The sequence below is a fragment of the Leptonychotes weddellii genome, chromosome 8 (assembly GCF_054177405.1).
Source record: "Leptonychotes weddellii isolate Sample4059 chromosome 8, ASM5417740v2, whole genome shotgun sequence".
NCBI lineage: Eukaryota > Metazoa > Chordata > Mammalia > Carnivora > Phocidae > Leptonychotes > Leptonychotes weddellii.
The window spans coordinates 31,864,554-31,879,881 of NC_138376.1; the positions used below are offsets into that span (position 1 = coordinate 31,864,554).

The 15,328-nt window shown below is 39.7% G+C and overlaps 1 protein-coding gene across 7 annotated transcripts in view; it reads left to right on the top strand.

Moving 5' to 3' along the window:
• Positions 1–1,364: 1,364 nt before the first annotated feature.
• UBR2 (ubiquitin protein ligase E3 component n-recognin 2) overlaps positions 1,365–15,328 on the top strand; it is a 118,296-nt gene continuing 104,332 nt past the window's right edge. For 2 of the 7 annotated variants that reach the window (XM_081828235.1, XM_081828236.1), the window contains exons 1-2: positions 1,369–1,787; positions 9,163–9,422. In XM_081828235.1, the coding sequence (XP_081684361.1) occupies positions 1,710–1,787; positions 9,163–9,422 (338 nt within the window). In that variant the 5' untranslated portion in view covers positions 1,369–1,709. Of the gene's footprint in view, positions 1,788–9,162; positions 9,423–15,328 lie in introns of those variants that run through there. The other 5 variants (XM_081828232.1, XM_081828230.1, XR_014147660.1 and 2 more) reach the window with 4 other exon arrangements.

The window sequence follows — 15,328 nt, forward strand, 5'->3', positions numbered from 1 at the left end:
AGGTCATGATCTCTGGGTCCTGGGATGGAGCCCCAAGTCCAGCTCCCTGCTTAGCACAGAGCCTGCTTCTCCTTCTGCACACCCCCTGCTCATGTGCTCTCTCTCAAATAAATAAATAAAATCTTTAAAAAATATATTCCTATTAAGTTTGAATTTCTTTTTTTTTTTAAGATTTTATTTATTTATTTGACAGAGAGAGACACAGCGAGAGAGGGAACACAAGCTGAGGGAGTGGGAGAGGGAGAAGCAGGCTTCCCGCTGAGCAGGGAGCCCGATGTGGGGCTTGATCCCAGGACACTGGGATCATGACCTGAGCCGGAGGCAGACGCATAACCGACTGAGCCACTCAGGCGCCCCTTAAGTTTGAATTTCTAATCTTACTTTTATTTTCAAAAGTGATAGCAAGACTTATTTGAACTCTGAGATTATGGGTAATTTTTATTTCCTAATAAAAAAAGCAAAAACAAACAAAACACTTGGTTAATATTATTGTTAAAACAATAACAACAAAAATATTTCCCTGGATTGGGTCAGTTTTTTGTTGTTGTTGTTGTTGTTTTTGCCTAATTCACAATTTTCTCAGAATAAATTAGCATGTTTGATAAAATGTGTAAGCAATTTTCTGATAAACTCTAAAGGAACTGAAGATTTGTTCTAAGAAACCCACTCACCCAGCGGTCAGTCAAGAGCCTAATTACCTCTAACCAAACATAATTTTCTTTTGTACCTAATCTATTTTTATAAAATGTCCCTATCAAGAGTAAATCTTTTTAGACTTGGCTTGGTAGGCTACCTTTCCTTTGCAGCAACATTTATAATAAATTTTGATAAGTGGCCATAACTTAATTACCTGGAAATGTTTTCTTTAACAGAATTTAAGTATGTTTTAAACCCTTAAAAAAATCTGGGTAATGTCCACCTCAGTTACGGTCTAAAAGACGAAGGCATGATGAACGACAGGGCCACAGAACTATAGGAATAGAATGTAATTCTTTCATTCTTTCCACGAGTATTTTACTGTCTACCTATGCCAGGCTTTGAAAAGTACTTTAGCGTCTACCACGCGCCGGGCACCATTCTAGGATCTATGCCTACAAACAGGAACAAATGGAGTTGAGGGGAATAAAACTACAGTTCCCACAATGTCTTGCTCTTCTGCTTCTTCCCAGGTGAGCGCTTCTTTTCGCTAGTTTCTTCCCAGGATTCTAGTTGTACAGGAAAGCCCCGCCCGCTTATCTGCCATTTGCCCATGCTGTGGTTAGAAGATGGACTACAACTCCCATAATGCCTTCGCCCCCCCCCCCCCCCCCATAAGGGCTCCACCTGCTTTCCGGCCGTGTGGCGGAGGACTACAGTTCCCAGGCTACTCTGCTTCCTCTTTTGGGTGTTATTGCCCGTTTCCCGGTGCCGGACGCGGTAGAAGCTAGCGAGAGTGCCAGGTCCTGGGTTCTCTGTGTCCTTCCCCGGGGCAGGGACGAGGCAGTGACCTGACTCTTGGGCGCCGAGCCCGGGAGGGAGCGCAGGAGGCCGCTTTCCCTCCTGTCCGGCTTACCTCACACTACTCTCCTTCTTCCCTACCCGCGGCCGCCTGGACGACTCCGGACTGACTGCCTGGGACACGGGTGGCAGTCTCGGCAGTTGGGGCTGTGGCGAGGCCGCGGCCCTCGGGGCGGCGGTAGCGGCGTCAGCGCTGGGGAGAAGGAGAGAAGATGGCGTCGGAGCTGGAGCCCGAGGTGCAGGCCATCGACCGGAGTTTGCTGGAATGTTCGGCTGAGGAGACCGCGGGGGTGAGTGCCGGGACCCGGGCGGGGACGTTCGGCCCTCGCAGGCCGCTCCCCGGGGGAGGAACTGACTCCTGGAAATCTTGGAGCAGCCCGGCCCAGACTTGGGGCAGCGACCTCGCCGGGCTCTCAGGCCTCGCCTTGTATGTGGGTAACGGGCCGGGGAGGCCACCGAGCCTGCTCCTCTCCTTCCTGTCTTCTAATAGCCGGCCTAGCCGTTCTGTGCGCCAGCCACCTTTGCATTCCCTTTCTGCCTAGGAGAACCGACAGCTCTTCCATTATTCCTCTTTTTCCCCCACACTCACATTAGGTCCCCAGCCCTTTTTGCCAGCCCCTTGAAGAGGGGAAAGGAAGACACTTCCTGGTTTGGGGGTATAATCGCCCTACATTTTTTGCCTAATTCCTTTTCCGCAGATTAGGGGAACATTCTCTCCTCCACCGAAACATGCTACCCGAACCGGGTTCCTACTTTGTTCTGGGACTGCCCTAGGCACCAGAGGATGCAAACGACACTTTTCCCTTTATCCCCCGTTCAGTTCATTTTTGCACCGGTTTGGTCAGTCGACAGCGTTGATGAATGTGCGGAAAGTGGTGTCTGGGCATGTTTACTGAATGTGAGAAAGCAGTAGTGGAGGCTGGGAGATTAAAAAAATAATTTATCTAGGAGTTGGAGATAATTGGGTGGAAAAGAATTGTTACATAACTTTGAGAGAGCAGCTTTCAACAAATAGAAACCAATAAAGTGAGGTTTGGTCACAGCATAGTGGAAGCAGTTAAACCCCAAACTTAAACCATTCAAACCCAGTATTGTAATGAAAGTATATTATGAATATGCTCGTGTAAGTAGCAGAGTTATAAAATGATTTCTTTAATAAACTTGATGGCATCTTTGCTCAAGAAGGACCGGGAACACCAATTGAGCAAATTGTCCAGAATGATTATGAATGGACCAAAACAACCTAGGCCTCACCTCTAAGGTCTCCAATTTAAAAAGCTTGGTTTATGGGGAGGGAGTGGTCTTTGAACACTTGTCAACAATCTTAATGTTATGAACAAAATTTTAGTGGGGCCCTTTGGGTTTGTTGGTCAGTGAGGAGTTCTTTGTGTGAATTGATGAGGACCCTAAAGCCAGCGGAAGCAATGGACAGGAGTAGAGATGAAACGTTTCCTACGTTGTTGAATGATGACTCTTGGATTTTTTTTTTAAACCAACTTGTTTAGTGTAGATCTGTTTTCATTTACTTTCTACTTAATATCGCAACAACCTGGGGATTTTCATCCCGCATCTGCCTTTCATTTATCAAAGAGATTTGAAAAAAGAAAAAGTGTTACAAGTAAACAGTAAAATGGTCAGAATGACAGCTATTCCCAGTCTGTCACTCTGTCGATATCCATATTGATATTTTAATCTGTTGTCTGCCTCAAAGTGTTGTTGTTTTTACTCCCACCAAATTCTGTGCATGTTGGCCCAGGCTGTGTGCTTTATTTTTCCAATGCTGAAAGTGCAAGCTATTAAGTGATTGGAGTTTCTCCAACTTGTTGAAGTTCCTGTGGAAACCAGTTATAAACGGTGTTAGAGACCAGTGCAATACTTGTGCAGTGAAATTCTCAGGCAGATGCAGTGGGAGAAGTTAAGGGAAAAGCAATAAAAATTTATTAATTTGGACTTAATTTGAGTTTGTGAAGATCACAACCTGAGCTACATTTTACTTTTGTTCTGTTTACTTTTAAATGGCTTTCTGAACAATAAGATGAAAAAATATTTAGTCTAAAGACCAACAAAAGTCCTTAAAGAAGATGCAGACTAATATTAAAATACAAGGTTCTGGGACGCCTGGGTAGCTGGGTCGTTAAGCGTCAGCCTTTGGCTCAGGTCATGATCCCAGGGTTCTGGGATCAAGCCCTACACTGGGCTCCCTGCTCCGCGGGAAGCGTGCTTCTCCCTCTCCCACTCCCCCTGCTTGTGTTCCCTCTCTCGCTGTGTCTCTCTCTGTCAAATAAATAAATAAAATCTTTAAAAAAATAAATAAAATACAAGGTTCTTCCAGCTATATAACCTGGTCTTACTTTGTGAGGGGTTTATTGTTTGTATTTAGTTAAAACCACGTAACACTTAAAACTGTTCTTTCAGCTTAGGCTACAGCACATCTCTTTATCACAAATTAAAATGAATTAATAAAGTTTTGTCAGGTTAAAAGAAAATTTTAGAGTAAACAAAGCAGTTATTGCAGCCTTTAGACGTTTGTTACTGGTAATTTGTGGGATCACATCCATTTAAAATTACTTAATAAGGTTAATGTCACTTTTCCCACACTTCGTTTACACACTGCTTTTTAAATTTCTATTATGAAGAGGAAGGACTTTTTGTGATCTTATATATCCTAACAAGCATGCCTCACAAATAAAGCATTTGAGCACTCTCTTTGATAATTGTAAGCTTATCAGTTATCTTAAAGAGGCCCTCTCTTCTCAGTTTTCTCCTTTTCTTGGTGGAATTGATTGCACAGCAGTATGACTTTCCCAGCACTTTTCTAGTCTATCTACGTTTTTTGCTCCACAGATTTTATTATAATGTGTTCCAGTGAATGATTGTGATTTAAGAAGTACATATATTGTTTTTATTTATCACAAATTAAAAAATTTGTGAGGACATGCATTTTAATTTCTCTTGGGCATTCATTCTAGAAGTTTTATGTCTGTATTGGATATTTTTTGCTTTTAAGTTTTGACAGTTTTATACATAATTCACATATATAAATTCAATTCAGTGGGTTTTTAGTATATTCACAGTTGTGCAACTGTCAACACAACTTTAGAACATTTTCATCACCCCAAAAAAGAAATCCTATACCTATCAGTAGTCACTCCCTGTTTTCCTCTAAACTCCCAAACTGAACTACTTACCTATTTTCTGCCTCCATCGATTTGCTTATTCTGGAAATTTCATATAGCTGGAATCATAACAATATTTTGTCTTTTTTACATGTTTCTTTCACTTAGCAAATGTTTTCAAGGTTCAACCTTGTATATATCAATACCTCATTCCTTTTTATTGCCAAATGATATTTCATTATATGAATATAATGTATTTTATTTGTCCATTCATCAGTTGATGGACATTTGGGTTGTTTCCACTTTTTGGATATTATGAATCATGCTACTGTGAACATTTGTGTCCATTTTTGTGAGGACATGCATTTTAATTTCTCTTGGGCATATACCCAGGCATGGAATTGCTGGGTTCTATGGTAATTTTATGCTTAATGTCTTGGGGAACCACTAAACTGCTTTTCAGAGTGACTGCATCATTTTACACTTTCACCAGCAGTATGTGAGGGTTCCAGAAAATTTCTGCACATCCTTGCCAATATTACTATTGTCTTTTTGATTATAGTCATTCTATTGAGTGTGAAGTGGTATCGCATTGTAGTTTTGATTTGTATTTCCCTTATGACTGTTGATGCTGAACATCTTTTCATGAGCTTATTGACTGTACATCTTTAGAAGTGTCAATTCAGGTCTTTTGCTTATTTTTAAATTAGATTTTTTTCTTTTATTATTGAGTTTATATATTATTTTGATTTGTGAATGCTTTTACTTCATTTCTGGAACTCTTAATATGATTTGTTTAAAATTTTTCTTAATATAGGCTTAAAAACTTCATTTCAGCACTAGTGATTATTGTTTATTTATTTATTTTTAAAAGATTTTATTTATTTATTTGAGAGAGAGCATATGAGAGGGGTTAGGGTCAGAGGGAGAAGCAGACTCTCCGCCAAGCAGGGAGCCCGATGCGGGACTCGATCCAGGGACTCCAGGATCATGACCTGAGCCGAAGGCAGTCGCTTAACCAACTGAGCCACCCAGGCACCCGTGATTATTGTTTATAATTAACTTACATGTTGGTGATTCTTGTTTGAAAACAAAATCAAATGTGGTTAAAGGATACAATTTTAATGGGGTAAAAAATAATAATTAGATACTGTAATAAAAGGCTAACCTCTAGGGATTCTTTCATTTTTATGTTTATCATACCTGCTCTCTATCCCAAGGCTTAAATTTAGCATTCAAAAAAGGAAAGCTCCTGGAAACATTGTCATAACATGTTTACTTTAGTGGAATGAGTTGACAGTTTTCTTTACTTCCCTTATGGAGGACTTCTGATAAGATAGTGCTTATTACTTTGTTGTGCACATTGGTGTGACAGCCACAAGTGTCTGAAATAAAGACAAATTAACATGCAACCAAATTAGAAATCTCAATAGTTTTTCCTGTTGACAAAACAGTTACAGTTAGCTTATGTTAGTGAGAATAGGAAAAGTTACTGATTTTATTCTTTTGAGAAATATGTGAGTCATTATTGTGAAAGGTGGCCAAAAAAATTTTTCCTCCTGCTCAATTTCTCTTCACAATTTTTTCTAATCTGTACTGTTGCCAGTCACTAATTCAATATTTCTGGTATAGAATTCTCATGTAAAGGTACTTCACTTTATATATTGTTTAAATTTAATGAAGTTTAAAATGCCCATTGTAGATCCCAAATCTGTTAGGTGGTTTTAAATTTGAAGCATATGCTTGCTTTTCTTAAACCAGATATTTATATCTTCTTAATAACTTATAATAATATATTACAAACAGTATTTAGGATGAAATGCTTTACTAATAATATGTAATATATTACCAGCAAATATTATATACAGTAATATGCTATATTATATATAACAATATATAATAAATGTTACAGTAATATAGTATAAATATATAACATAATAAATATTATATAAAATATTTCATATAAGGTTGCTGATTTTTTTTTTCTTAACCAGAAGCTGATAACTAGTTTCTGAATTTTTTGTTTAAGGAATCTATGAACGGGGGGGTGCCTTACTGGCTCCTTTGGTAGAGCATGCGACTCTTAATCTCCAGGTCATGAGTTCAAGCACCATGTTGGGCATGAAATCTACTTAAAAAAAAAAAAAAAATCTATGAACAGATTTGACCTATCAGTGCTGTTGGAGCCACAAAACACGTAATTTCTTTTAGAAAGCATCACCTTTTATTCTCCCTGGATTAAAATGCTGCAAAAGTGGTGGAGTGGGAGAGGGAGAAGCAGGCTTCCCGCTGAGCAGGGAGCCCGATGTGGGGCTTGATCCCAGGACCCTGGGATCATGACCTGAGCCGAAGGCAGACGCTTAAGGACTGAGCCACCCAGGCGCCCCAACCCATCCTTTTATAATGCTGAACTTAGTGTGTGTGTGTAATTTTGATTGCAAATCACTTCTTTAAAGAGAGATAATCCTTAATCCTGTGGGATTATCTCCCAAGAAGTGCTGTTGTTTTAAGAGTAATTTAGTCTCTTTCTCCTTGCATAAAGCAAACAAATAAATTGGTAACATTTGAAGAAGATAGTTTCTCTTCAGGGGTGAAGTTTTTCAGTGTGTGCCCTTGCAAGGGCAAGACCAGCAGGGATGACATTTTTGCACTATAATCTTGGTGAAAGATGGGAGTGGGGGTTTTGGACCAGAGTAGTGGGGATGGTGCCTGTGGAGATGGAGACAAAAAAAATAGAGTCAACAGATTAGTTAGGAAGCCTAATAGACAAGACATGATCAATTGGATGTTGGGTTGAAGAAGAAGGAAGATTTTCAGGTTTTTCTGGTGTGGATACTTAGGTAGATGCTTGTATCTAAAATAGGGAAAGGAAGTGGAGAAAATAGGTTTTTGAGGAGGGGTAGTGGAGATCATAAGTTCAGTTTTAGACCTATTGAGTTGGTGTTTGAATCAGGAGAAACTTTCTTGTTTCTCTCTACACTTACCAATACTTGTGGCCACCGAATGTGTGAGTTTTTTCCCCATACCAAGCAATTCTCTAATTCCCTACAGACACCAAGTGGGTGTCCTACAATTCAGTTCAATTCTGACACCATACACCTGGAGTTAGCATCAGATCCCACAGATTAAGGGCTCAGTCCCACGAGACTGACCCCCTCACTACTTAAGATGCCAACCACAAGCAGTGGGTCCTCAGGTTACCTAGAACTTCTGTCTGACTTGGCTACAAATCAAGGGTTCCCATGACCCCCTCTTTGGGTTCAGTAATTTGCTAGGATGGCTCACAGAACTCAGGGAAATGGTTTATTTACTAGATTACTGGTTTATGGTAAAATGATACAACTCAGGAACAGCAGGTGGAAGAGATGCATAGAGCAAGGTATGTGGGAAGGGGTTCAGAGCTTCCATGCTGTATCTTGGTGCACCAGCACTTCTGTGTTCACCATTCCAGAAGCTCTTTGAACCCCAACATAGAAATTTTTATGGAAGCTTCATTATGTAAGCATAATTGAATAAATCATTGGCTGTTAATGATTAGCTTAACTGCCACCCCCTCTCCCCTCCCTGAGGTTGGGGGTGGAGGTTGTTATTTCCAACCTTCTTATCACATGGTTTGTTCCCTTGGCAACCAGGTCTCCATCCCTTGGGGCTTTCCAAAAGTCATCTCATTAACCTCAGCCCTAATTCAGTTGAAAGGAGATTAATTATCACAGGTAGTTGGACATAAAAGTTTGGGACAGAAAAGTGGCTTTTGTTTTTGAGCAGGGAGAGCAAAGGGGAAAGGATTTATAGAGAGGTTGATCAGGGGAAGAAGGCATAATTGATAATAACAAAGTCTCTTGTAGACTTCTATTCATAAGAGACTGGTATATCATTTATTAATCAGTGAGAAGTGTAAGTAGGTATAGTGTAAGGCTGTTCATGTTCACTGCATGCTCTTCCTATCAGCAAACTGACATGAGAATCCAAATCACAGTCAGTATATCATTTGAGCAAAGCGTTAGAAAGGAAGTCAGATGGGCATAATGGCTCGTGTCTTATATGATGATTTGTTGTGGTCATTTTCTTATAACTGCCTACAGAAGGTTGCTTCAAGAGTAATTTTGAGGAGAGGGATCATTTCACTTTAAGTAAAGTAGAATTCTGAAATACTTGGCATTTTATTTTATTTTATTTAAGATTTTATTTATTTGACAGAGAGAGATAGCGAGAGCAGGAATACAAGCAGGGGGAGTGGGAGAGGGAGAAGCAGGCTTCCCACGGAGCAGGGAGCCCGATGCGGGGCTCAATCCCAGGGCCCTGGGATCGTGACCTGAGCCAAAGGCAGATGCTTAACAACTGAGCCACCCAGGCGCCCCAATACTTGGCATTTTAATAAAGTTCTAAATGAATTTTACCCTTTTTGGAAAGAAAACATACAGTTATGAGTGATGTCAACAAAATAATTTATATGACTCTCTTATCATTGAATATATAGTAGGTTTATCCAAATTAGCAGTTTGGCATTATTTAAAACTAATTTTTCTTTTTCTTTTTTTTTTTTTTAAAGAAATGGCTGCAAGCAACTGACCTCACTAGAGAAGTGTACCAGCATTTAGCCCACTATGTACCCCAAATCTACTGCAGGGGTCCCAACCCTTTTCCACAGAAGGAGGACATGCTGGCACAGCATGTTTTGTTGGGACCAATGGAATGGTACCTTTGTGGTGAAGATCCTGCATTTGGATTTCCAAAACTTGAACAAGCAAACAAACCGTCTCATCTTTGTGGTCGTGTTTTTAAAGTAGGAGAGCCTACATACTCTTGCAGGTAAGATATTGTAATTTTCTTTCTAAAAGGCTCATTTTTACTTTTTTTCCTGAAACTTTATGTTTCTGTTTTAAAATTATGAAATACATATATATTAAGAAAGTCTACACAACAAACATATATGGTTTATTAAATAATCATGAAACAAATATTCATGTACCTATTTTCCAGGTCAAGAACTAGAACATCGTCAGCATTCCAGAAAACCACAGAATGCTTTCTTCCTTCCCTGTATTTAACTGCTGCCCTGACTCTTGTAATAATTACTTCTTTGCTTTTCTTGATAGTTTTCTAGTTAGTGTTTTTTTTTTAATGTTGAGAATTGATTATACAAGGACAGAAGATAGAGAGGAAGGTGCCCTGTCTCCTTTAAAACCATCTATTCCTATTTCACAGAACTAGTCATTGTGAACAGTTTCTTATGTATCCTTCCAGAATTTTTTTATGCATATTCAAGCCCATATATATGGCTATCTTATACGTACATGCAAGCATACATACAAAAGGGAGTATATGTTACATATTCTGGGCTAAATTTTCCTTTCTCTAACAAAATCTTGACTTCTGTCCATATCAGCTGATATAGCTAGATAATATTCCATTGCGTGGATGTACTATTTATAGAGGCATTATGTAACATTTCCTTAACACTTTTTCCTATAAGACTTAAATTTAGTAAGTTCAGTTTTGGTTAAGGCCTATAGGTGTCTATGGTAGTCTTTCTTCATAAGCATGGTTAGAATACCAGTGGAGATCTTCTTATATTTTGAAATACTGTTAGATTTAGTTTTTTGTTTGTCTTTATAAAAACTTCTTTGAGTTCTCTATTGATGTTTGAAGGAATAGATTTAGTTTAATGTCACAGTGTACAGACAAGGAAACTGAGATCCACTTGTTCCAATAATGTCTTTTGTAGCAAAAAGGTCCATTTCCAACACATGTATTTGAATGTCATATCTTTTTTTTTTTTAATAAAGATTTTATTTATTTATTTGACAGAGAGAGACACAGCGAGAGAGGGAACACAAGCAGGGGGAGTGGGAGAGGGAGAAGCAGGCTTCCCACGGAGCAGGGAGCCCGATGCAGGGCTTGATCCCAGGACCCTGTGATCATGACCCGAGCCAAAGGCAGATGCCCAACAACCAAGCCACCCAGGCGCCCCTGAATGTCATATCTTTTAATCTTCAGTCTGGAATGTTTCTCAGGGTTTTTTGTTATTGTTTTGGTTTGGTTTGGGTTTTTTTTTTTTTTTACTTTCATGATCTTGATACTTTTGAAGATTATAATAAGCCAGTTATTATTATTATTTTTTTAAAGATTTTATTTATTTATTTGACAGAGACACAGTGAGAAACAGAACACAAGCAGGGGGAGTGGGAGAGGGAGAAGCAGGCTTCCCGCCGAGCAGGGAGCCCGATGCGGGGCTCAATCCCAGGACCCTGGGATCTTGACCTGAGCCAAAGGCAAGTGCTTAAGGACTGAGCCACCCAGGCACCCCTAAGCCAGTTATTTTTTTAAATGTCCATTTGGGTTTGTCTGACCCACTTTATGATTGGAGTCAGGTTGCATCTTTCACAGGAATATCACATAAATCACATGTTCTTACTCTCATTTTACACTATCAAGTAGCATGTGATTTTGATTTGTTTGATAGCTGGTGATATTAATTTTGATCACTTGATTAAGGGGATGTCTACAAGACTTCTCTACTGTGAATTTACTCTTTTACCCCTTGTAAACAGTAAGTATTTTGTGGGGAGGTACTCTAAGCTATTAAACATCCTGTTTCTTACCAACATTCATTTTATTCATTTTTTTATTTTAGTATGTATTCATGGAAGGCCATTATTCTTGTGTTCAAATAGTTCTAGATTTGACCAGTTGAGGCCCTTCAAGCTGTCTTCTTTGTTCTTTTCATGTCCCCATCATTCTTTGAACACTTTCTTGTTCTAACACAAGATGTTTAGGGCACATCTTGGACTTCCTCCTGCCCCAGACCTGAAATCAGTCATTTCTTTAAGGAGCCTGGTTCCTTTTCAGTAGACATTAGTGTTAAGAAATAAGATACTAGGTGTGCTTGTTGCTATTGGTATGTCACTAATCCCAGGCCCTCTCAGTAGATCTGTAATTTATATATTTCTACAGATACAGATTGAAAGAAGTATTGAAAATCATGCATTTACAGTAATCTCTCCGGTTTCAGTCCAATGCCATAGGCTTCTCTCTTGTTTTCTCCCTTTGCATATTTGTAACTTCCTTCTCTGATGAATCTGATTCTCATTATCCTGGAAAAATTTATTTGATGATTTACTTATATACAACCATTCTTCGCTGCAGCTGCCACTGCCTTATCCCATTTGGGCTGCACACCCTATGCTGGGTCATGGTAGCTTTCCCCCACCTCTCGTTAGGGCAGATCTAAAAGACGTCTTTAAGACACATGGTCACGGCCTTTGTGTTGAATCAGCTGGTTGTCTGCCTTGACAAGAAGTCCAGAGTCCTCTAGCGCTGTTTGCTGGACTTGAGGTATCTTTGTGGCACTCTTGATTCCATAGCAGCCATTCTCTGAAGAGTGTCACCCTCTGTGTGTGCAGCCCAACCCTCCACCAAGAACTCATCCGTAGGTGACCTCTACATAGACTTCTGTCCTTTCCTGACCCCTCCCGTCCTCATACATTCCCACTCTGGTGCCCTGACCCAAGGCTTCTAGCTCTTTTACCTGCCCCCAAATTTGATCTAGTCTCAGCTCAGTGGGACCTTCTTGCACTGCTTAGATTCTAGCTCACTGTGCCACAGGTGGGAATTTACCCCCTTGGTGAGAGAGCCTTAGGTATTCATCTAGTTTTATGGCTGTGTAGAGTAGAAGGCTGGTTGAGTACCAGTTACTCTGCTGTAACCAGAAGTGGAAGTCCCAATATTTATTTTAACAAAGAAAGTTGCTTATGTTTGTTGAGCACCTTCTAGGCGCCACATTTAATGCCAAGTGCTTAAAATGAAATCATGCTTAATCCATCTACAAAGTTCTGAGATAATACCCCGGAGGAGACTGAGGCTCAGAGTGGTTAAGTGACTTACCTGCATTCATAAAAATTGAAACCAGGGCTCTCAGACTCTAAAGTCCATTATCTTTTAATTTTACCTTTCTTTGATTCTCATATATTGTTTGGCCTCTTATGAATTTTTCATTCATATTCAGTAAAAGGAGAGGAAAAAATAGGAAAAATGTTCTGTTTTTCTTACAACCAAATCTGTCTAATTCCTAAATTCTGAGAGATGTTCTTTGTTGTTAAAATATTTGCATATGAAGTGAAGACAATGAACTAGGTAGTTTTGTTTTTTAATGTTTTTAGAAAAAAATCAGCAGTCCTTTTTGTGGTCATTCTACTGGTCCCTGAAACTCAGAAATCTGGGAACTACACACTAACACTTGGTTCCTAAGCAGAAAATCAAGTTGCATTGTAGTACTTTTGTACTACAAAGTACCTGCAAAGAATATTAAATAAAAATATTTGGGCTGGCGAAAAAGCTTTTGGTGACAGTATTGTGAACTTGGCCTGAATCCTTATCTCCCTCATTATCCCCAGTTAGACTGTCTATAAGCTACTCTTTCCCCATTGCAGATGTTTGGCAATTTATAATAGCCTCATACATAATAGGTGCTCAGCAAATATTTGTTGAGGAAATGTCTGTTACATTGTTCAAAGTACAGAAGACAGTTTTAAAGATATTTTGCTATTCCTACTTTAGTTAAATTGCTTGAGTATTCCTATTTTTTGCCCATTTCCATACCTGTCTGCTGGCAATATCATATTTATTGTAAGCCAGCTACTTTGGAAGATGTTCCACAGTCTTCAAAAGTGACTGTGGAATAGGCTTTTGGGAGTTTGGAGAAGTGGAGTGGGATGACAGGAGGAGGAATATATTCCCTTAATGAAAATGGTGCACTGAGGGCGCCTGGGTGGTTCAGTTGGTTAAGTGTTTGCCTTCGGCTCAGGTCATGATCCCAAGGTCCTGGGATCGAGTCCCATGTCGGCCCCCCCCCGCTCTGCGGGGAGCCTGCTTCTCCCTCTGCCTCTGCCTGCCACTCCCCCTGCTTGTGCTCGCTCGCTCTCTATCAAATAAATAAATAAAATCTTAAAAAAAGAAAAGAAAATGGTGCACTGAAAAGCTGTATTGGAAGGTTAGTTGTGCATAAAGGATTTGTGGGTGAAACGAGTCAGAGATGATCTTAGTAGATTTTTTTCTGTATTACATGTGGTCAAGTTTGAACTTGGGTATGTCAGCCTGGTAGTTTCTCTGAGATATAAATTCATTTCACTATAGTCCGAGGGTTTAGGTTAATCTAGGATATTCTGTTCTGGATATTCTAACTGTGTATTAAGCGGTTGTGTGTAAATCAATGGAAAGGAAGGCACAGTGGGTAAAGGGAATGCCTCATGAGGAGAAAATTACCTTGTTGACATCATCTAAAGAGAGTCACAAGGGTATATTAAGGACAGAGAACACAAAGAACAGCCTCAGCTACTGCTTTTTAGAAATTAAAAACTTAACAGGCAAAACATGTATTTGGTTATATCTTTCAAAAGGTACAAAAGTGTATGCCATGAAAAATAACCTTCCTTCTCCACCCCTTAATTTCCCTGTTTCCTTATCCAGAAGTGACCACCATTAGTAGTTTCTTGTGTATTCTTCCAGATATCCTATGCATTTGCAAGCATTTGTATTTTATTCAGTATATCCTAGCGTATCACTTAAGCTGTTTTCACCTTGCTTATATGAAAATTTGTCCTTAAAATTGTTACATAACATTAGAGAGAGAGTACGTGAGCTGACTTTGTCTTATGTTTTTAATGGCTGATTATTCTATTGTAGGATATTCTGTACTTACTAGCCTTCTATTAATAGACATTTAGGTGGTTTCTAGTATTATAAACAATACTGCACTGAATATCTTTGTATGTCTTTGTGCACATGTAGAAGTAGCTCCCCAGGATACATGTCTGTAAGTAAAATTTCTGGGTCAGAGGATGCATACATTTATTTCTCTTTTAGTGACCAGTAGTAAAAACCTATAAAATGAAAAAGAGATGGGGGCACCTGGATGGCTCAGTCAGTTAAGTGTCTGCCTTCAGCTTGGGTCATGATCCCAGAGTCCTGGGATCGAGTCCCGCATCGGCCTCCCTGCTTGGCAGGGAACCTGCTTCTCCCTCTGCCTGCATCTCCCCCTGCTTGAGCTTGCTCGCTCTCTCTCGCTCTCTGACAAATAAATAAAATCTTCAAAAAAAGAGAGAGAGAGAGATGATGTGCTAGTTTGAGGAAGAGAGGCGGGGTGGGGGGCAAACAACAGAAACTGCAACAGAGATGTTGGGAAAGTTTGGAAAATCTGTCTTCTAGCCAGCCTTGCAGGGAGAAGAAACCAGGAAGAACAGGATGGTGTGTGGCAGCCAGAAAGAGGAGGCAGATTGGCCAATTACCTGAGCTGTAGGGGAAAGAAAGCAGTGTCTGGTGAGAATCTCACATGAAAGAACAGACTTTCTCTCTCCCTGGGGTGGGAGAGAAAGATTTAATCTGTAAAAGATCTGGTAGGTCCTAGGTTTGGACTACACTCTTAACAGATATTTCTAAACTTTGCTGTTATCTGAAGTTGGCCACAGTCCAGGTTAAAGATACTGTCCTTCAAGACTGTCCAAGATACAACTTCAGGTTTAGTGATTCTCAGAGGCACCTTCAATTCTAATCAGCTGGCTGCAAATTTCTACTATATCCGTAGACTTTACGTAATTCATTAGAACAACTCCCAGAACTGAGGAAAATGTTGTACTTATGATTAAAGTTTTATCACAGCAAAAGGATATAAATCAGAATCAGCCAGAGAGATACATAGGAAGATTTCCAAATGCAAAGCT